This window comes from Procambarus clarkii, chromosome 14, assembly GCF_040958095.1.
Source record: "Procambarus clarkii isolate CNS0578487 chromosome 14, FALCON_Pclarkii_2.0, whole genome shotgun sequence".
NCBI classification, from domain to species: domain Eukaryota; kingdom Metazoa; phylum Arthropoda; class Malacostraca; order Decapoda; family Cambaridae; genus Procambarus; species Procambarus clarkii.
The window spans coordinates 35,328,822-35,352,045 of record NC_091163.1 but is presented as its reverse complement, the minus strand read 5'-3'; the positions used below and the strand labels follow the sequence as shown (position 1 = coordinate 35,352,045).

General features: G+C 41.8%; 1 protein-coding gene across 3 annotated transcripts in view; it reads left to right on the top strand.

Annotated features, from left to right (window-relative positions):
* Positions 1 to 5,710: 5,710 nt before the first annotated feature.
* The window catches only part of Spg7 (SPG7 matrix AAA peptidase subunit, paraplegin), a 53,670-nt gene continuing 36,156 nt past the window's right edge, over positions 5,711 to 23,224 (top strand). Inside the window, exons 1-5 of one of the 3 annotated variants that reach the window (XM_069324462.1) lie at positions 5,711 to 5,924; positions 10,074 to 10,191; positions 15,461 to 15,588; positions 22,384 to 22,645; positions 22,850 to 22,987. In XM_069324462.1, the coding sequence (XP_069180563.1) occupies positions 10,081 to 10,191; positions 15,461 to 15,588; positions 22,384 to 22,645; positions 22,850 to 22,987 (639 nt within the window). In that variant the 5' untranslated portion in view covers positions 5,711 to 5,924; positions 10,074 to 10,080. The remainder of the gene's footprint in view (positions 5,925 to 10,073; positions 10,192 to 15,460; positions 15,589 to 22,383; positions 22,646 to 22,849; positions 22,988 to 23,224) is intronic. The other 2 variants (XM_045762081.2, XM_045762071.2) reach the window with 2 other exon arrangements.

Below are 23,224 nucleotides of genomic sequence, written 5' to 3'. Positions count from 1 at the left end.
CGCTATCTTACATACGGTATCTGTGCATGGGGTTCAACCACTACACATTACCTCAAGTCTATCATCACTCAGCAAAAGTCTACTATCAGAACCATAACAAACTCTGTCTTGAGACAACACACAGCCCCCGTGCTTAAGTCCCTTAACGTGCTAAACACACACTCACTCCACACATTCTCATGTGCTATCTACATGTACACAACCTTGTTCCTAAATGATAATCTTGAGCTGAAACTTTTCCTTGATAGATGTAATAGAACCCATCAGCACCACACCAGAAATATCTGGTGGGATATCTTTGATATCCCACCAGACTCTGGGGATATCTTTGATATCCCTTTAGAGTCAGACTAAATCTGTACAAACACTCCAGCAAATAAAGGGACCTGGACTATGGAACTCACTCCCTAACGAATTGTAAAGTTGTCCAACTTTTGCCTTATTCAAAAACAACACCAAAAAGTCCCTAATATTATGGTCATAGTTTCCTGCCTTGTGCTTCAAGCCCCACACTGTATCTAGTGCTGCCCACTCCCCCAATATATGTGCCTAAGCCATACAACTTCACCATTGTTATCACTGCTGATTACAATGTTTTGTGTGTTCAGTTTGCTATCATCTTATATCATAGTTGTTATATTGAACGCATATTTTATTGCATTAAACCCTGAAATAATCCTCAAATTATGCTACAATGTACATATCTATAACCCTCATATTTAATTTAATATACCTACTAATTTTTGTTAAATTTTCTTACAATATATCTGTTAACATTTTTTCAATCCTGCTACAAATTACCAACTTAAAATGGTCTGCCCGAAACGCTTTGGGTGTTAGTGTCTTAATTAATAAGAACGTAAAAACATCAATGCTATGCACTTTCATAACCTCTTTGTACCGTCTTGTATATAAATAAATAAATAAATAAAATATTAAAATATTAATAGTAAATAATAAAATATAAATAAATAAATAAAATAATAATAAAATATAAATATTATAATATATAATAAAATATATAATAAAAAATATATAATAAAAAAAATATATAATAAAATAAAAATAATAAAATATAAATAAATAAATAATAATAAATAATAATTAAATAAATAAGCACGCCTCACAGCTGTGCAGGCTCCCCACGCAGGGGACTTCCTTTTGGCAGTCCCAATGTCTGCGACAGGCACACGTCTTGATCCGCAGGAGCTCCGTATTGCAGTCGCTCTCCGTCTTGCTGCCCCTATCCACAATGTTCATAAGTGTATTTGCGGCGAGGCAGATGCTGACGAATATGGATTGCATGGCCTGCACTGTGGAAAATCTGGTGGTTGGCACACTAGACACGACGAAGTCAATGACATCATTTAAATAAGCCTTGCCTCTGCTCAGTGTCCAGCAGAGAGGGAGCCCCGCATCCTACTGAACCGTGACTCTGTTAGCTTTGCCGGCCGACCAGACGGAATCACACTGTGACCGTGGAAGGGTGGCAGACAGTTAGCATGGGACTATACTTGTGTATCCACCCTGGCAACCACATACATCAACCTCTCTGCCGGCACGGCAGGAGCCGCGGCCACACACAGAGAAAGAGACAAGTCAGCCAAGTACAGGCAATTAGATCATCGGTACAACTTCGTTCCAATAGGGTCTGAGACCCTAGGCCCATGGGGTGAGAGTGCAAGAAGGTTTCTTAAGGATCTTGGTTCCAAGCTCATTGACACCACAAGAGACCCTAGAGCAGCAAGTTTTCTCTTTCAGCGCCTCAGTGTCGCGATCCAGAGGGGGAATGCTCGCTGCATCCTCGGTTCCTGCCCGGCGTCGGAGGAGTTCGAGGAAATCTACAGCCTCTAGGAAGTGAACTTTATTTTGTGTCCTCTTAATGTTCATTTTTTGTATAAAATCAGATATGTAACTGTATAACCTTGCATAATAAAGTGTACACCATAAAAAAGGGGGTTGGTAGGAGAAGCGAACACACTTACGTATTCAGAGTTAAATGGCAAGTTTTTCCCTGAATGCTCTGTGTTCCCTTCTCTGAGGCTGTGGGTCCCTATAACTGCACCAGAGGTGGTACCCCCCTATATATATATAAATAAATAAATAAATAAAAGATTGCTGTATCGTTCATGACGTCACCTCCTCCCCCCCCCCCAAGTCTGCCTCAAATAACAGCACATTCCATTAATTTTATATATATGAAATATTATCTGTCTTTTTATATGTGTAATTGAGTATACGGTATATCATAGCAAATTATTTGACTTTAAAACTCTTCACTGCTCTGCTGCAGTGGCACTGCTCTTTACTACCACCAAGAACTAACATGCTTAAAAGAAATTAGAACAAGAGACTGCTATGGGGAGTATATCTTCGCCAGCTTCAGAGTCAAGGGTGCCGAGTCTGTCCTGACTGTGGGTGCAGTTTATAGAATTCCTAACACTGATGTTTCCGAATTCAACTCAAACCTTAGAAATCTAATACTTGATAACAGACTGAACAAAAACCACCTAATTATCGCAGGGGACTTTAATATTGACCTCTGCGAGCCAGAACACCCTACTGCTGTTAGCTTCCTCAACTGTATGAATTCCTGCTTCCTCATACCCTTAATCACTAGACCTACTAGAATCACTGATAGCACTGCCACGACTCTAGATCACATCTGGACCAACATAACCTCTCCGCTTACTTCAGGTATAATCACCGATAGCACTACAGACCATTACCCCACATTTCTCTTAACTAACATTAGTAAACCACCTCTAGAAACAAGGGAGTTAAGCTTTAGGCTGCACAATGAAACTGCTATAAACAATTTTATAACTGCTACTGATAATGTCAACTGGGAGTCCGAGTTAGGTAAAATAGAGGACATCAACCTAGCAGTGCAATCTTTTCTTCAAACAACTCTTAGCCTTTATAACACCCACTGTCCTAGGCTTACAAAACAAGTCACAACCAAAAGGCTCAACAATCCCTGGCTTACAAAGGGAATACTTAAATCTATTAATAAAAAACATGACCTTGAGAAGAAGTATAGGTTAGGAATTGTCTCCAAAGAATTCTCAAAGAATTACTCATTATTGCTATCTAAGATAATTAGACGAGCCAAAACTAAATACTACGAAGATAAATTTACCCAAATAAAGAGCAACATTAAACAAACTTGGAGCACAATTTCACAAATATTGGGATCAAAGAAGTCTTTAAATAACAAACCGACTCTCCTGTCTAATAACGATGGTCAGCTTTCAGCCTCTGATTCTGCTATTGAGTTCAATAGGTTCTTCTCTTCCATTGGTTCATCCCTTGCAAATGATATTCCATCTTCCAGTACTGACATTAAGGACTATCTTACAGGTAACTATCCACAGTCTCTGTACCTAAAGCCTATTAATTCCACTGACGTCAATGAGATAATCCTTTCCCTTCAAACCAAGTCTAGTGCCCTTGAGGAGATACCAACTTTAATTTACAAAAAAGCCTCCAGATCTTTAGCCCCTGCTATTGCTTTGCTCTTCAACAAGTCACTTGAACTCCAAACCTTTCCAGATATTCTAAAAAAAGCGAGAGTAACGCCTGTCCACAAATGTGGTAATCTCACAGATGTTAACAACTACAGACCTATATCAATCCTGCCAAACTTGTCAAAAATATTTGAAAAACTAATCTATAAGCAGCTTTACTCTTATCTAGCCAAACACAATATACTTAGCCCTTGCCAATATGGCTTCAGACCCAAAAAAAGCACTAACGATGCACTTATTAGTATGCTTAACTCGATTCATACAGCTCTTGATAAAAATGAGTTCCCTAGTACAATACAATACAATACAATACAATTTTATTTAGGTAAGGTACATACATACAATAAATATTTACAAGGATTGTTTAACTTATAGGTAGAGCTAGTACATACAATGCCTAAAGTCACTATTACGCAAAGCGTTTCGGGCATGATAAACTTAAATGACAAGCTTAATACTAATTGAGCATAATGAGTAGAATGAAAACAAGAAATGAAAACATAGATGAAAAAGCAGCACAAATACAATTATGTCGACAAACAGCGCTCGTTAAAGAAAAAAACAGACATTGGTTGACAATAGAAGGGTAAGGTAGGTTACAGGGAATTTATTAGGTATAGCTTCGCTTTTAACTTAAACTGGTTGAGAGAGGTACAGTCTTTAACATGGTTGGGAAGGTCATTTTAAAGACTGTACTGTAGTGTTGGGTTATTTGTGGACCTGCGTAAAGCTTTTGATACTGTCAACCACCAAAACCTTCTTCTTAAATTACATCATTATGGAGTCAGAGGACACTCCCTACAATACCTCAAATCCTACCTTACTGACAGACTCCAATATGTTTCTGTGAATAATACAATTTCTCCCACCCTACCCATCAACATTGGTGTTCCTCAGGGCAGCATACTTGGCCCTCTCCTCTTTCTCATCTACATTAATGACCTTCCAAATGCCTCCCAACACCTCAAACCAATTCTATTTGCTGACGACACAACCTTCATTTACTCCAGTCCTGACCCCCTTGCTCTAAATGCCACAGTAAATACTGAGCTAAATAAAGTCCATCTTTGGCTAACTGCCAACAAACTCCCCCTTAACATTGACAAAACTTTCTACTGTATATTCTGTTTGGCAATAAATCCTCTAGTCAAATAAATCTCAAAATAAACAATACCTAAATTTGTATCAAATTAGATGGCAAATTCCTTGGCATTCTCATTGACCACAAGCTGAATTTCCAGGGACACATTCTAAATATATCAAAAAAAGTTTCAAAAACTGTGGGCATTCTTTCTAAGATCAGATATTATGTACCACGCCCTGCCCTGGTGACTCTCTATTACTCTCTCAGCTATCCATATCTCAACTATGGTATTTGTGCTTGGGGCTCTACTACCCAAAATCATTTACGTCCTCTAATTACTCAACACAAAGCTGCTATTAGGACAATATCCAACTCTGGCCCCAGACATCACTCGGTACCCCTACTTAAATCTCTGAATATGTTAGACATTAAGTCACTGCACATTCTCTCATGTGTATTATACATATATAAAACGCTAAACTATAATGCCAATCCTGATCTCAAAAGCTTCATAGAAGGTTGTAACAGAACCCATGAGCACCACACCAGAAATAAATACAGTTTTGATATTCCTAGAGTACGACTTAATCAAACTAGAAATGCTCTACAAATCAAGGGACCCAGAATGTGGAATGACCTTCCCAACCATGTTAAAGACTGTACCTCTCTCAACCAGTTTAAGTTAAAAGCGAAGCTATACCTAATAAATTCCCTGTAACCTACCTTACCCTTCTATTGTCAACCAAGGTCTGTTTTTCTTTAAAGAGCGCTGTTTGTCGACATAATTGTATTTGTGCTGCTTTTTCATCTATATTTTCATTTCTTGTTTTCATTCTACTCATTATGCTCAATTAGTATTAAGCTTGTCATTTAAGTTTATCATGCCCGAAACGCTTTGCGTAATAGTGGCTTTAGGCATTGTATGTATTAGCTCTACCTATAAGTCAACCAATCTTTGTAAAAATTTATTGTATGTATGTACCTTACCTAAATAAACATTTTATTTTATTTTATTTTATTTTATTTTATTTTATTTTATTTTTATAAAAGTCGGTATTAATTTTCTCAAAGATTCAAAAGTATTTTACAATTACTTAACGACAACAGCTGATCACACAAGGACAACAAACAGTGCCGTCTCCCAACGTTTGTCATCGGGAGGATAAACCCTTCATGCTAACTGCTCCTACCATCAACAAGAAGAAGTGCCGCTGACGGGCTCGTGTCGAAGGTCAGCCGCTGACGAGCTCGTGTCGAAGGTCAGCCGCTGACGGTGCAGGAGGAGCCTGGGGGTATATTTAATGAAGCGTGTGGGTATTCTGGACATTTTTGTGGGGTTTACTTGGCCTGACTTTTGAGTGTTGATCAGCAACGTCGCCTCATTATCTACTTCTTCTTTCGTTTTATCGGGGACAGGAAGCCTGTAGATATAATTCATATACAATACAATACAATGTTCATTAAAAATAATGTGTGTGTACAAAAAACATAGAAGTAATGTACAAATTGTAAGGACAGGAGTTACACAATCATGAAACCAGTATTTTACAAAGCATTTTGGGCAAAAATAATATATATATATATATGAATTCATATAATATATATAAATCATATGTGCGTTCATATAATATATATAATTTACACATGTATTGTGATCCTGTCAAGGTGGAATTACTGACCCCGCCCAGATTGCAACCCAACAATAAGTTGACTAACTTCTGGGTACCTATTTACTGCTAGGTGAACAGTAGCATTAGGTGGTAAGAAACATGCACAACCACTTCTGCCCCCACCCAGGATTCGAACCTGGGATTTCCAATTGTGAGTTGAGAACGAACAGAACTACTACCTGTAAAACTCTTTGGCGTATTTAATTTGAGTAACTTCGAGTGTGTCTCAAAGTTACAGGGGGCCATGTAAACCCAACTGCACTAGTGAAGAAGGTAAACTGAACTGTGCTGCAAAATGTTACGTGTCGACAAAACACCAACAATACCTTATGGAAAATGCAATACCGTATTTGGCAAAATCCAGGTGGCATGTAACTACTCCCGAGTAAGCGGGCACGGAGGTAAGCGTGCCTCCTGCCTCGAAGTGTACAGACCAGAAGATTAATGCTATTATTCAGCTTTATCTTCATATTGTCAGGCCCCATTGTGATTATGCATTTCTGCCAAATGACAGAATTATTACAGTGCTGTAATATACAGCATTATAAGTGTTAAAGCTATTATTATAGTTTATAATAACATACAGCATTATACACTGCAGAGTACAGTATATTACAGGCAGTATGCTATATATTATACAGTATATTACAGACCACAAACTATTATTGACCATATACCATGATCTTGCCTTAGAGAGCAACTAAGTACACTGTTCAGAAATGTGGCCTTCATATTCTGTCATTTGACAATAGATTTTCTCCACTTGAAACCCTTTTGGCAGGTGACTTAAGATGGAGCAAAGTTGAAGATAATGCAGTGTAGGAAATGTCTCACACAGTGTCACAGTGTAGGAAATGTCTCACACATTTTGTCTCATACAGTGTCACAGTGTAGGAAATGTCTCACACAGTGTCACAGTGTAGGAAATGTCTCACACATTTTGTCATTGAAATAAAATGTACAGTATCTAGGAATATGTTTGTGAAATATTAGCATCAAACCTCAAGTAATTAATTAGTGCGTCCAAATAAGAACTTTACTCTTTCAAATTTCTACGGGAAGCTGTAGAGGCCCTGAGCTACGGGAAGCTGTAGAGGCCCTGAGCTACGGGAAGCTGTAGAGGCCCTGAGCTACGGGAAGCTGTAGAGGCCCTGAGCTACGGGAAGCTGTAGAGGCCCTGAGCTACGGGAAGCTGTAGAGGCCCTGAGCTACGGGAAGCTGTAGAGGCCCTGAGCTACGGGAAGCTGTAGAGGCCCTGAGCTACGGGAAGCTGTAGAGGCCCTGAGCTACGGGAAGCTGTAGAGGCCCTGAGCTACGGGAAGCTGTAGAGGCCCTGAGCTACGGGAAGCTGTAGAGGCCCTGAGCTACGGGAAGCTGTAGAGGCCCTGAGCTACGGGAAGCTGTAGAGGCCCTGAGCTACGGGAAGCTGTAGAGGCCCTGAGCTACGGGAAGCTGTAGAGGCCCTGAGCTACGGGAAGCTGTAGAGGCCCTGAGCTACGGGAAGCTGTAGAGGCCCTGAGCTACGGGAAGCTGTAGAGGCCCTGAGCTACGGGAAGCTGTAGAGGCCCTGAGCTACGGGAAGCTGTAGAGGCAATATTTAACAATTTACAACATAGACTATGGCTGTGTAACAACTAAACTTGGCAAGAATGATGTCAAGATGCACATAAAGTCCGTGCTGGGTTTGTTGGGGGGGGGGGGGGGCTCTCGGGGAAAAGTGCCAAGCCATTATGAATATATAGCATTGGGAAGTGATAAGGATAAGTATTTGGGATAGAACGACCTGCGTAAAGCGAGACCCCTCGCTCTACCGTCAAGAACAAGTGGTTGGGTGGGAAGGTTGATTCTCTTGAACTATGAAAATATGCCTTTAATTCTGTTTTATAATATATATTAATGATGAAATTTTGAGACTCCTTGAGATTGTGAGGCCATAAACTATAGATTGTTTAGCTTATTCTTAATGCCAGTCCTCTGCCAACTGATGTTAATGTAAAAGATGAGCTGTAATGGTAGGACTGTGGTACAGCTGTGGTGTAATGGTAGGACTGTGGTACAGCTGTGATGTATTGCCAGGACTGTGGTACAGCTGTGGTGTAATGGTAGGACTGTGGTACAGCTGTGGTGTATTGCCAGGACTGTGGTACAGCTGTGATGTAATGGTAGGACTGTGGTACAGCTGTGATGTAATGGTAGGGCTGTGGTACAGCTGTGATGTAATGGTAGGACTGTGGTACAGCTGTGATGTAATGGTAGGACTGTGGTACAGCTGTGATGTAATGGTAGGACTGTGGTACAGCTGTGGTGTAATGGTAGGACTGTGGTACAGCCGTGGTGTATTGCCAGGACTGTGGTACAGCTGTGGTGTAATGGTAGGACTGTGGTACAGCTGTGGTGTAATGCCAGGACTGTGGTACAGCTGTGGTGTAATGGTAGGACTGTGGTACAGCTGTGATGTAATGGTAGGACTGTGGTACAGCTGTGGTGTAATGGTAGGACTGTGGTACAGCTGTGATGTAATGGTAGGCCTGTGGTACAGCTGTGGTGTAATGCCAGGACTGTGGTACAGCTGTGGTGTAATGGTAGGACTGTGGTACAGCTGTGGTGTAATGCCAGGACTGTGGTACAGCTGTGATGTAATGGTAGGACTGTGGTACAGCTGTGGTGTAATGCCAGGACTGTGGTACAGCTGTGGTGTAATGCCAGGACTGTGGTACAGCTGTGATGTAATGGTAGGACTGTGGTACAGCTGTGATGTAATGCCAGGACTGTGGTACAGCTGTGGTGTAATGCCAGGACTGTGGTACAGCTGTGATGTAATGCCAGGACTGTGGTACAGCTGTGGTGTAATGCCAGGACTGTGTACAGCTGTGATGTAATGCCAGGACTGTGGTACAGCTGTGGTGTAATGCCAGGACTGTGGTACAGCTGTGATGTAATGGTAGGACTGTGGTACAGCTGTGGTGTAATGCCAGGACTGTGGTACAGCTGTGATGTAATGTCAGGATTGTGATACAGATGAAAATTTTCAAGATGACAGAAGTAGAATGTTGAAATGCCTCAATCATCGGGTTCACTTGCTTCTGTATACAGTATTACAAAATGTACCTTACTCTTAATTGTTAAAGCATTGCTAATATTTAGGCTAGTACAGTACTGTATTTAAACCCAAAAGTATAAATTGCTCAGGACAAAATACAGAAGGGCCCTGTAGTATGTACATTGATCTACATCCTCGGCTCAGAATTGAAGTACAGTATCCATGTTCAAAACCTGGACAGGACAGAAACAGTTAGGTACATTTCCTTTCACCTAATGCCTCTGTTCACCAAGCGACCCAGGAGTTGATCAATTTTTGTGGGTTGCACCCAAGAGAAAGTCAGTAGTAGGCCTAGGGGGGACCTCAGTAGGCCCAGGTACACAACAGGCTTCTTGTCCCCGAGAACGAGAATTAAAATTTTGATCATCAGCATGTCTGTTCTAATAGAAAATCATTGTGAAGAATAACAGTACAGAGCTGTACACGCCTAGTTGTGCTTGTGGAGGTTGAGCTTCGGCTCTTTGGTCCTGCCTCTCGACTGTCAATTAACTGGTGTACAGGTTCCTGAGCTTATTGGACTCTATCATATATGCATTTGAAACTGTATATGGAGTCTGCCTCCACCACATCACTGCCTAATGCATTCAGGGTGCATTTCAATGTTTTCTGAAGTTTATTGTGATGTACAGCAGTACATTATGTGAAAATAGAGCATTGATATATTAATTGTCTTCATCTTTATTTTACAGCATAACCATGGAACGAATCAGTCGCAGAGTGCTCACCTCTGTGCTGGGCTCTCGTGTGTCTGCTGGCTCTCTGCTGCACAGGATGCACAACTTTGCATTTTGCAAAGTCCAATCACAGGTATTTGTTCAAGTTCTTAGTATTGTATTTTTGTGGTTTCTCATTCATTATCTACAGTACTGAGCCTCCCGACCCTTGGCGGCTCTCTGTTTGGGGAGAGACATTGAAGATCCTATATGCTAGAGTTTTGTTTCTGGAGAAAAACTTCACATAACAGGCCACCGAGACCCATCCGTCACCTACCGGAAGCCTGGACCAGAATCTGGCTCGCTCTGAGGTGAGGGTTGTTTGGGAATCAATGATTAACCACAAAGCTGGAAAAAATGCACCACAAAGTATAGGGCACAACCACACTAGCAACTACTTGAAATAAATTAGGCACCCATAGGTAAACAAGGCAAATGTCTTGACATCCTGACTCTGATGCACATGACCACCACTAGATGGCAATTCAGCTCACCATTTTCAACCAACCCATTTTCAACCTGGGATGGCAACCCAGGCCTATTGACAGAGAAAACAGTCATTAAAAAAATCAAGCATTTAATGTAATGAAGTACTTTTTTTTTTTTTAAGCATCATCATTTGCTCCTATGATATCACAGACAGCTGCCAAACTACCATGCCTCTGGACTTGTGCAGGCCTACTGAACACCAGGACCAGAGCCTGTTGTGCTCGTAATGGTGAGGGAAGAATGGGGATCGGAACTCGATCTAATAACCGAGTAAAACCAGCCTAAAGGTACTGTACAGGCAAAACAAGACAAAGTATGTATTTTGATGAGAGAACAGATGGAAACAATAGAAGCAGTAGTTTGCCTAAAGTCAACTAACCATTTGCTAATATCCAAGTGCACCACCAGATGGCAGCTCAGGTCACCCAAGGGTAACACCTGCCTACCTACCTCAATTAAATGCTGCCTCAAAGTGTTCACAATCCCCATGGGAAAGGAAGGCAAAATGAAAGGTGGGTATTGGCTGCTACTGAGGTTGCCCAGAAGGTGCGTCATTACACTCATTGCTTGATTTCTGAGCTAAACCTTCAGTAGTTTTTCTGGTGAATACAGCACTCCCAATGATGTCTCGAAGGAAATATTTTTCTGGTGCATGCTCCCAACGATGACTCGGAGAGGAAACTGGTTCTGAACTTAAAAAAAAATAAATCGTAATGAAGGAACAAAGACTTATTGTGGAGTGAGAAGGTCAGAAACCGAGGGCTTGGGGAAAGATGAACTAATTAACTCGATTCAAAGACTTTATTCATAAATGGTTGTTCATTTATAATTGGGGAGGTTTACATAAAAGTGCAGTACTACAGGGACACCTCGGTTTATGAATTTAATCCGTTCCTGGAGATGGTTCGTAACCTGAAAATTCGTAAACCAAAGCAAATTTTCCCATAAGAAATGATGGGAATAAATTAATCCGTTCCTGACTCCCAAAAAAATTCACTTCAAAGTAAATTTTATACCAAATTCACCCAAATCTTCACTACAAAAGTATGTACAAGTTATTACTTACCTTTACTGTTCATCAAAACTTTGCAGTTCTTCCCATACTGCACACATTTTCTTAATTAATGAGGAAGGGACATCCTCTACTGCCTCCTCCTCCTGCCCTGAAGATTTGTTGTACTGCCTAGCTAGTGCAACAACACGAGTACCATTTTCATGTTTACGAATGATCTCTTGTTTTTCCTCTATGGTCATTCTCACATGTGTTTTTTTGCCTTGAACCTTACCACTGACTTTCTTGGGACCCATGGCGAGATATATAATAACAACTTTTATGTTCAAATAGCCAAAAATGCAAAAAGACACTGTAAATCCTTGCAAAGAATCCAGGCGGGATAGTCACTTGGTGAGAGTCACTGGAAAACTGAGGCGCAATCGCCGTGCCATCACACGCTAGGTCGGCCATATGCGTATCAACAAACTCGTATCCTAAGGTAAAGTTCGTAACACGATTCAAATTTTCCGAAGAAATCGGGCTCGTAATCCGAAAAGTTTGTAAAGAGTGGCATTCGTAAACTGAGGTACCACTGTACATTAATAATAATTAATGATAGTCATTATTAGTCAACAACCATCATTGAAAGAATTATTCCAGCGATAAGTCATCTCTCGTATCAGGAACGGTTGAGAGCCACAGGGCTAACAACACTGCAAACCATACATGACAGAACAGATCTCATTGAAACCTTTAAAATACTGAACAATTTGGTGGATTTTGATCCAGACAACTTCTTCAAAAAGGTCAGATGTAACACAAACAAGGAGCAACGGTTTCAAGCCACAATGTAGGACTGAGAACAGATGCTTTTTCACCCAGAGGGTTATTAACCCCATGGAACTGCCTACCTGCCAAAGCCCTAACTGCAAAAACTGTGTTGAATTTCAAAATATGCAGTACTGTACCTGGAAAAGATCATCAAGGGAAATGGGGGGGACTTCGACAAGCCTCCAGCTTCCTGTCCTCGTCGAGACCACTAGTGTCAGTGGCCCTCGGGTAAATTCAGGTAAATAATTACATAAGTCACAATAACATGTAGACATTATCAAAATCAGAAACTTAATTCGTAACAACTTGTGCAAATCACTACAATATTGGCTGGACCAAACAGGTGTTTGGAGACGGCTCATAAGCCAAATATTCACAAACTGAAGCGAATTTTCCTATAAGAAATAATGTAAATTTAATTAATCCGTTCCAGACTCCCCAAAAAATTAACCTCAAAGTAAATTTTATACATAATTCACCCAAACCTTCAGTACTAAAGTATGTACAAGTTATTACTTACCTTTACTGATGACTCTTGTTAGTGTATGGAAAGTGATGGGGAGGGGGGAGGAGGAGAGGTGTTATTGTTTGGAAGGGAAGTCCCCTTCCATTATAACATCAGGCAGTGATGACTTCTCTGGGGTACTCTCTCTCCTATGTTTTGCCTGCATACCACTAGGACTTACTTGTGGCTCTGCTTGTTTTTCTCACTAAAAACCTGTCTAGCGACACTTGTTTTTCCCTGCGTTGAAACAATTGTCTGAAGTGAGACATCACATTGTCTTTAAAAAGGTTAACACAAGGGTCTGCTACAGCTTGATTTGGGTGACACTTTTTAGCAAAACTCTGCAATTCTTCCCATACTGCACACATTTTCTTAATAAATGAGGAAGGGACATCCTCTACTCTACATCAACAACCCTCATACCATTTTCATGTTTACGAATGATTTCTTGTTTTTCTTCTATGGTCATTCTCACATATGTTTTCCCTTGAACCTTATCACTGGCTTTCTTGGGACTCATAGCGAGATATATAATAACTTTTATGTTCAAATACCCAAATATTACGAAAAAACTGTAATTCTTTACAAAGAATTCAGGCGCGATTGTCACCAGGTGGGAGGCACTGGTAAAATGAGGCACGATCGCCGTGCCACCACGCGCTAGGTCGGCCATATGTGTATCAACAAACTTTATTTCCTGAGGCAAAGCTCGTAACCCGATTTGGATATTACAAAGAAATTGGGCTCGTAACCCGAAAAGTTCGTAAATAGGGCTTTCGTAAGCCGAGGTGTCACTGTATAACAATCTAAATCAGACTTGTATTTTTAGCATAAAGTAAGTGACATTTAGCTAACAATTTGAAAGAGAGTGCACTGTAAAGACAAAGTGAGGTTTAACATTAGTGTGGTAAGACATATATTGGCACAAAATTTTCACAAAATTATGATGATTTAGTTAGCAGTAGAGGGAGGGAGGGGAATTATCAGGGGACAGTGTCAAGCCATTACCTCTATATAGCTCTCAGAAGGGATCAGGATAAGGATTTGGGATGGAACGGGGAAAAGGAACCAAAACTGATATAAACTAATCATACCATGATGTTGTATATATTTACACAACTTCAGCCTTCTACATCAACAGTTTCTGGAACTATCCTGGCTCAAAATTACTCCACACAAACACAGCTCATATAACATCGATCTGACTTCAGTTGGACTCGAAATGCCTGCCAGTAATTCATCTCTGACAGTAGTTCCTTCATGATTCCAAATATCCAGCTGTGGAATTCCTTGCTCTCCCCGCTGACGAGCTGCTTCATCCTGTCCTGTAGACCCACTCTACACCAATAAAAAATCATACATGCTTAAGTTATATTTCCTAACAATTAAGATCATATTTCTGTTCAAGTAGGAGTGGCCAGTGATAAGTGAGTGCCTTAAGAATACAAAGAAATAGAGTTGATCGAGTTTACTGCATGGGTGATTGCTTGCAGACAAGTAGATTACATTGAGTACGTAGATGGACACCCCAAGATAAGTCTAGAACATTTCCTCCATTCACAATTCAGCATTTTGTAGGTCCCATAGTTCACATCCATACAAGCTTAGACACTGACTGTTAAATAACGACTTTTGACCAGGCATCAAGAGCAAATTTGCTAATGACATTTGTTCTGACCTTCTCAAATATCATCAGAAGTGAGCAGCCCTTTGAGATGTAATATACCCCAGTTGCTTTTCAGAAGACTTTACTAGAATATCTCTACCTAGTAATTTTAGATTCGAATCTCAATAAAACGAGTCCTATGAGTTAGAATCAATCACAGTACATGTGGCAGGATTAAACGTTAGGATCTATTCTGCACTATTTCGCATATTTCTATGCAATTTTTCATAAACATTATGGTCAGTGGTAGTAAAACTAGATCATCAGTGTAATGGAAAACATTTTCCTCAATACAGCCAATGCAACAGCCAGCTCTACTGGTTCTTAACTCTTTACAGTCCCCATGGCACAGTGCTAAGACACTCGCCCCACACTTCGTGAGCGCTTTGGCCTGGGTTAGTATCCTGGCCGGGGAGGATTGACTGGGCACCAATCCTTAACTGTAGCCACTGTTCACCCAGCAGTGAATGGGTACCTTGTTGTTAGACGATTTGGTGGGTTGTACTCCGAGGAAAATTAGAAATAAAGACTTGCCCGAAACACTATGATTCCTGGAAGGCGACTTGATAATGGCCCAATCGCAGTTGACTTGATGATGGTCCAATTGCAGTCGATTTGATAATGGTCCAATCGCAGTCGACTTGATAATGGTCCAGGACGGACCGAAACGTCGTCAACTCCTCATCTTCGGGTGTGTGGTTTAGTCTTCATATCTTCAGCCACATTATTGTGACTCGTCTGTTCTTGGAAGACTTTTGAGATAATATTATGTGGTATTCAGTGGTAGCCATACTGGCTTAGAGGGTTCTTTTGATTAATATAAACAGTATTTTACAGGTGTGGTAATACATGATAATATGTTCATTTTCTTTTTACAGAGGACCTCTATAATGCTTGCACCGTTGAGAAAAGCAGTTAATCGAAGATGTTCACATGCATTAAGTACATCATCATCTTGGAAAAACCTCTGTCGTGAGTTTACTGCTGTCACTAAACTTTTGGAGAGGTAAACAAAATTAATTCATCATATGTTATAAATTAAATTTAATGATTTTTTTTGGGAGAATCCCTTGTGGTTTCCTGAAGCTACCATCACTGATAGTGTACCATCTACTAGATTGCATCAGTCTTAACATTTTATAGACTGGCTTGAGACCAGCATTTGTTTATGCCATCTCGGGAGAAGTGACTAGAAAGTTGGCAAAACAAAGCAGACCAGTGCTGGCCTGAATAGAGATCACAGCTTTGAAAACCACTGAAAGAACTTCCCCAACTATGTAAACGGTAGAAATCTCTCCAAACTAGGGCAAGCATGTTTGTCCCACCTCCCTCACTTGTTTGGGGGAGGAGGGAGGCAGCTCATGGTCAGCCAGCTACTCTGCTGTCAGTTCTATGCTGATGTGTAGTGTGGACCGGGTTGCCTCTCTGCTCCTCTGACTCCAGTGTTCTGTTTTTCAGTTAAGTGGTGGGTTTTATCCTTGTGGCTGGTCCTGTACACTGGTAATTACCCAAGTGTAACTACTTAAATGTAGTTACAGGATGAGAGCTACACTTGTGGTGTCCTTTATTCCCATCACTCTGTCATATAACGCTTTGAAATTACTGACGGTTTTGGCCTCCACCACCTTCTCACCTAACTTGTTCCAATTGTCTACCACTCTGTTTGTGAAAGTAAATTTTCTTATACTTTACTGTATTTCTTCGGCAGCTTTGTTTAGTTATTTTAAATCTGTTACCTCTTGTTCTTGAAGTTCCAGGTCTCGGGAATTCTTCCCTATCAATTTTATCGATTCCTATTACTATTTTATATGTAGTGATCATATCGCCTCTTTTTCTTCTATTTTCTAGTGTTGGCATATTTTATGCCTCTAACCTCTTCTCGTAGCTCTTATCCTTCAGTTCTGGGAGCCATTTAGGTACATGTCTTTGCACCTTTTCCAGTTTGTTGATGTGCCATTTAAGATATGGGCACCATACAACCACTGCATATTCCATGCATATTCATAATGTAGCATGATCCAGGGGTTAAGAGCACTTGGAGCTGCATGTGCACGGTGTTCTCTTCCTTCAGTGCTCGCTAGTGCTGCCAGTGTTTTCTTTTCTGGAGTGTTCAGGAATCACAACCTTTGAGGTCCTCCTTCCTTGCAGTGACCCTCGTCCAGGGTGAGTCAGGCATCTTGAGACTTTTGTGATTTTACTCGGGTTGGGTATGACATTGGCTGGCTTGGTGCATGCTGGGCACTGAGAGAGAGAGAACTCAATCAACATCAAAAGTCCGAGACTTTTCAAAAATATTTCCCTACACATATGCGGCATAACTGACCAACCTCTCGCAGTGTTCAAAAAGAAAACTCGACAAGCACCTTCAGAGGATACCTGACCAACCAGGCTGTGACTCGTACATAAGGCTTTGAGCAGCCACAACAAACAGCCTAGTGAATTAGACCAGCAACTAGGAGGCCTGGACAGAGACCGGGCTGTGGAGACATTGATCCCTGGAATCTTCAACAGGTAGGTAGGTAAGGTCTGGCATAGCATCCCAGTGCCTTGGTGTTCTGCTTGGTCAGTTCCTTCGGGCCCTGAAAATCCCTTGCATGTTCGGTGGTACATTGGACATTCCTTCCTTTTGACTCCACCATACTACCTTACCTGCTGGGTCAGTGACACCTATGACCTTCAGTCCTGTTTTGTTTGTTCTCTCCATGTGATCTTACTTTCTGACCCTCCTGATGAGGCTAGGGCTTATCAAGTAATTACCTAAGTGTAGTTACAGGATGAGAGCTACGCTCGTGGTGTCCCGTCTTTCCTGCACTCTTTGTCTTATAACGCTTTGAAGCTACTGACAGTTTTGGTCTCCACCACCTTCTCACCTAACTTGTTCCAACCGTCTACCACTCTGTTTACAAAAGAGAATTTTCTTATATTTCTCCGGCAGCTTTGTTTTGTTAGTTTAAATCTATGACCTCTTGTTCTTGAAGGTAGTGGCTGCCTTGTATGTTAAACTTTTTAGATTGCAGTGGTCTAGGTTGTGTGTCAGTTTGGTGGCCCCGGAGTTGTTCTGTTTGGGATTTAGGGACCTGGAATGGGAGGTGTTGGTAAATTCTACCTTGGTTCCGTCCGAATATCCTCTTCCTTGCCCCTTCCGGTGTGGTTCGCCCTTCCTCTGATCCTCCTCCCAAGCTTCTGGCCCCAAAGTGTCTTGAGGGGGGTTTTGTGATTGGGGCTGAGTTTAGATTGGGATGTAGCTCTGTTTGGGTTTGTCCTACCCTATCAGGCGCCGATGCAGTAGAGTCCCATCCTGCTGAGGCTTCTGGGTCTTCCTTTCAGCCAGCCCCTTCTTTCTTTGAAGTCTTTCCCTTGGACTCTGCTTTTCTATCTACCTGGTTAGTGGATGAGAAAGCTGGCTCTGCCTCAGGGCCCTCTGCTGCAGCTTCTGAGGCTTGGGGGGAGTCTGATATGGGCCCTTCCTCTCCTTTTGCAGGGAGAGGGGTTTTCGTATCCCCCATTTTTGTATGAGTATGATTTAAGTACGGCTTTCCCAACAGCTTATTTCTGCATGGCTTTGGGCCCTTCTGGTTCATCTTTCCAGAGGTTTCTTTCCTCTCGGGTCCCTCCTGCTGTAGCTTGGGAGGCCATTTTTAAGTACGTATCTCATGTGACACTTGGATTATGACTCGCTGATGGACCCTTCCACTATTTTAATTTGGGTCTACTTCCCGGCTTTGGATGTACTAGTATTCTAAGCTTCTGGAGTCTTCCTGGCTGGCGTACACTCCCTTAGTTTCACATTTGACATACCCACACACTGGAGTGGCATGAGGTGTCGAGCTTTTGACCATGTCTTTTCGTTTCTATCTTTGGCTCGGTTTACGGCGTCCCCTTCGGTCTGTGATTGTTTTCTTAAATGGTTTGTTTGATGTTTCTTACTTCTGGGTATAGGGTGTGAGACCTTCATGTTCTCCTCCAAAGGTGGGAGTTTTGTTTATATTGCCCAATAGTGTTTATATTGCAGAGGGTTTGTTTGCATCCGGCTCCTCCTTTTCTGGGGAAGAATGAGTTGGTTGGCTTCCAGGGGGCCATTGGTTATTGATGCGTAGTTGGTTTGGCTGGGGTACACCATGTGTTGTGTCCGGTGGCAGCTCTTTGCTGCTACCTTCGTACTATGGATTCTGCCTTAGTGGATGCCTTGTGGTTTGATCCTGTCACCTTTGCCTCCTGTTCCGAGGATTGTCTTTCTCGGGTTGTCTGCAATGTTACAAAGTTTAGCTAGCCTGCAGTCTTCTCTCATGCCAATGATGTTAGAAAGTATGCTGCTTTCTCTCGGCTGTGTTTGCATACATGTCTTGGGCTGATATTTGGGCTCAGGTGTTTTGGAAGGTGAACAGTGTTCTGGGGTTTCATATTTTGTTAATGTGCCAGGCCCTAATGACCTTGTGTGCCCATGGATCGTATCTCTTGTCCAGGTGTCTTTTCTTTATCCTGATTTCTGTTGTGCTACCCCCAGAAGGGGGGGGGAGGGGATTCTTTTGGCGGCTATTGAGGCTGGAGTCTTTTTTTCAAGCCAGCAGTTGTCTGTTTTGTCTTGCTGAGTTTCTGGTTGCTTCCCCAGTTAATGACATAAATAAATAAATGTCACTGTTCCCAGCACCTCTGTGAGGGGGATCAGGTTCTGGCTGTGGTTTTGGTAAGGCGATAGAGCTCCGTGGCTGATGTGACCTAGTATTGGCATGCTATCAGTGATAGTAGCTTCAGGAAGCCATTGGGGCTCATCCAGAAATTGGCATTTCATTACATTCAGTGCTGGATTTTTAGTGAACCAGTTTCCCATGAGATACAAGGTAAATGCATTAACAAAAGAAATATATACTCATGCAAATACTGTGTGTATTTTTTAACACTTTCGCGCTCTCCGCAAAGGTCACTCAGCCAACCGAATGTGCGCGCTGCGTTTTTATCGCTTAAGCGTAAAAACAAAAATGTGTATACTCTTTTTACTCTTCTGACCTTAGTTCTCATGCTACGTATTTCATTTTGGTACCAACGTGTTCGCAATAAAATTCTCTAGAAGAACATTAGTAAAATAAGTCACGAAACATATAGGGATACCAGCACCAAATAAATAACTACGTAGATGACTCGCCGTGAGCGCCCATCAGCAACAAAATGTTTTTACTCTTGGGATTGTAATCACCTCCACACTTGTTCTACAGCGTTAATTTTGGTATCAATGGACTCGCAATGAAATTCCCAACACGGTGATATGAATATAAGCGTAGAATAATGATGCAGCCTGCCCGCAAGAGTGTGGGAAGTGGTGAAATTGTTACCCGGTATCGGTGACGGGACGATGCACGACGCTTTGAAAGTTTATACTTATTTCACTCTCATGACATTAATTTTCTATGTACGTCATTCATTTTTATGTCAATGTGTTCGCAATAGAATGTTCTATGTGCCCATAGGTAAAAAATATCAACAAAGCGTAAGTTAGAATAGCGACAAATATAAAACAACGCTGGAACATATCAGTGAGCGTCAAACACACACGAAATATTTTTACTTTTGTTATGTTTGTCAAGATTATATTTGTTGCACACAGTTATTTTTGGTTGTACAGGTATATTGATCGGAATAAAATTCCCTAAACAGACATATGCATATAATACATGATATGGGGGAAGAATTACCAGTATAAACGGCTAAAGTCACCCACCTGCAACCCGTTTGGGACAAAATACCATTTGATCGAAGTTATCCACACCTTTCATGAACTTATTGTACCATGCAGCCTAGTGGTGAGAAAGAGAGCCTCATAGCGCGCAGTTTGAAACAAACCCAAAGTATATCGGATAAAAATTGAATTTTATACAAATATTTTAAAAGTAGACATAACTTTATGTCCACTATGCGTTTACGTTAGACGAAACCGAACGCGCTGGCGCGTCCAGATAGCGCGAAAGTGTTAATATAGTCTCGCATTTTTGCAACTTCAAAATTTTGAATAGGCTTTGAAGTGATTCTTATGAATTTTACATTGTATATGCTCTGTAGATAAAGTAACTCATTTCTAATATGAAGTACAATTTATTGAGTTATACATTTCTAAACTTGTAAATTAATACAAAATTATGGGTTGAATTAAAAAAAATTCCTAAGCTAAAATCAATTTCATAAAATTACAGTAATTAGTATCGTTGAAGATTACATTCTTATAAGCTTTATTGTCAAAACATTTAAAGTTTGTCAAAAAGTTTTTCACATTATGATTTAAAAAAAAAAAGTTTTTAAATATATTTCCAAATTATGTTACAGAAACTTTGCCAGCCATCTTAGAATATTGTACACACACTTACAGAAAATGTTTGGAAAATATTGACAGTGTTTGAATTTTCTTTTCACCTATTAAAGCTGGAATGGCCCTTTAAGGTGTGCTGGTAAGCCTTGTAGTGCTCTGGTTGACTCTAGGGTTGTGCTTCCCTCCCCTCCTTCCAAATTCTTAACCTTTAGCCGTTGGTTCATGGTCCGTGTGCCCGTTGGTTCTTGGTCCGTGTGCCCGTTGGTTCATGGTCCGTGTACCCGTTGGTTCTTGGTCCGTGTGCCCGTTGGTTCTTGGTCCGTGTGCCCGTTGGTTCTTGGTCCGTGTGCCCGTTGGTTCTTGGTCCGTGTACCCGTTGGTTCATGGTCCGTGTGCACGTTGGTTCTTGGTCCGTGTCCCCCGTTGGTTCTTGGTCTGTGTCCCCCGTTGGTTCTTGGTCCGTGTGCCCGTTGGTTCTTGGTCCGTGTGCCCGTTGGTTCTTAGTCCGTGTGCCCGTTGGTTCATGGTCCGTGTGCCCGTTGGTTCTTGGTCCGTGTGCCCGTTGGTTCTTAGTCCGTGTGCCCGTTGGTTCTTGGTCCGTGTGCCCGTTGGTTCTTGGTCCGTGTACCCGTTGGTTCATGGTCCGTGTGCACATTGGTTCTTGGTCCGTGTGCCCGTTGGTTCTTGGTCGATGTGCCCGTTGGTTCTTGGTCCGTGTGCCCGTTGGTTCTTGGTCTGTGTGCCCGTTGGTTCTTGGTCCGTGTGCCCGTTGGTTCTTGGTCCGTGTGCCCGTTGGTTCTTGGTCCGTGTGCCCGTTGGTTCTTGGTCTGTGTACCCGTTGGTTTTTGGTCCGTGTGCCCGTTGGTTCTTGGTCCGTGTGCCCGTTGGTTCTTGGTCCGTGTGCCCGTTGGTTCATGGTCCGTGTGCCCGTTGGTTCTTGGTCCGTGTGCCCGTTAGTTCTTGGTCCGTGTGCCCGTTGGTTCTTGATCCGTGTGCTTGTTGGTTCATGGTCCGTGTGCCCGTTGGTTCTTGGTCCGTGTGCCCGTTGGACTACCCTCTGCTGCTGTCTTCTTCTATTCTCCCAGGGTAATCCTCTAGGGGTCTTTTTGCGTGTTCATGAGTGAGGTGCCATTTGGTGTCAGTTGTGCACATCATTACTAGTCTATTTACCCCTGTGCCAATGATAGTTGCCTTGCCTTCCTCAGTATTCCTAATTAGCATTCATCCAGTCATTTGTTTTGCTGCACCTGTCCTTTTTTAGTAGGGTTTTCTTGGTTGAGTTTAATGCTGGTAGGTAAGCACCTCCCCTCTTGTATAAAGAGGCCTATTATTGTCCTTGCTCCTGTAGGCACATGAGGCTCTTGGAGGCTTGGTATATATTCCTAAGGCTTGGCAGTACCAAAGCTTAATCTCTGGGAGTTACTGAGGGCCCCTCCCCCCAAAATGGCATTTTGTTACATTCATTGCTTAAGGTGTATATTCTGAAAACGTGCCTTCTCTTTAAAGATCTGGGATGCCGCGATCAGAGCAGATGGGATTATTGCAACGTAGTCTGCATACTTCCGCCTCTCAGTTCAACCAGCAAGGTTCAGGTGGGGCAAGTGGTGGAAGAGGAGATCCACCTCAGAGCAGTTCTGGCGATGATAATAAAAATAACGATAATGACGAAAGGAAGGGTATGCTAGCCAAGGCAGCACTCTGGATGTTAACGGCGTATATGTTCATTGCCATAATTTCTCTCCTCTTCCCTAGCAGCAACCAGCCAGAGGTCAGTCATGACATCTTTTTGTTCAGACTAAAGTGTTGTTTGATAAACTAAACGTTCTATGAGAATTAATCTGAAAATTACTCATAATATTGTCTTATTGTTCATGATATTCCTGTTTAATTACTTGAATGAAAATATCAATAACTATAAAAATATTAGTGTGTGGTATACAAAGCTGATGTGTGCTCTCTGGTTCTATTTCAGATGGCACGTTATGTCTCTTGGAATGAGTTCGTACATCACATGCTTAGCAAGGGGGAAGTTGAGGAAGTGATTGTTCGACCAGATTTGGACATTGTAACAATTATTCTTCAAGAAGGGGCAGTCATCAAGGGCAAGAAGGTGAGTTATGTACTACCATTGTTGGTGGAGTCATCAAGGGCAAGAAGGTGAGTTATGTACTACCATTGTTGGTGGAGTCATCAAGGGCAAGAAGGTAAGTTATGTACTACCATTGTTGGTGGAGTCATCAAGGGCAAGAAGGTGAGTTATGTACTACCATTGTTGGTGGAGTCATCAAGGGCAAGAAGGTGAGTTATGTACTACCATTGTTGGTGGAGTCATCAAGGGCAGGAAGGT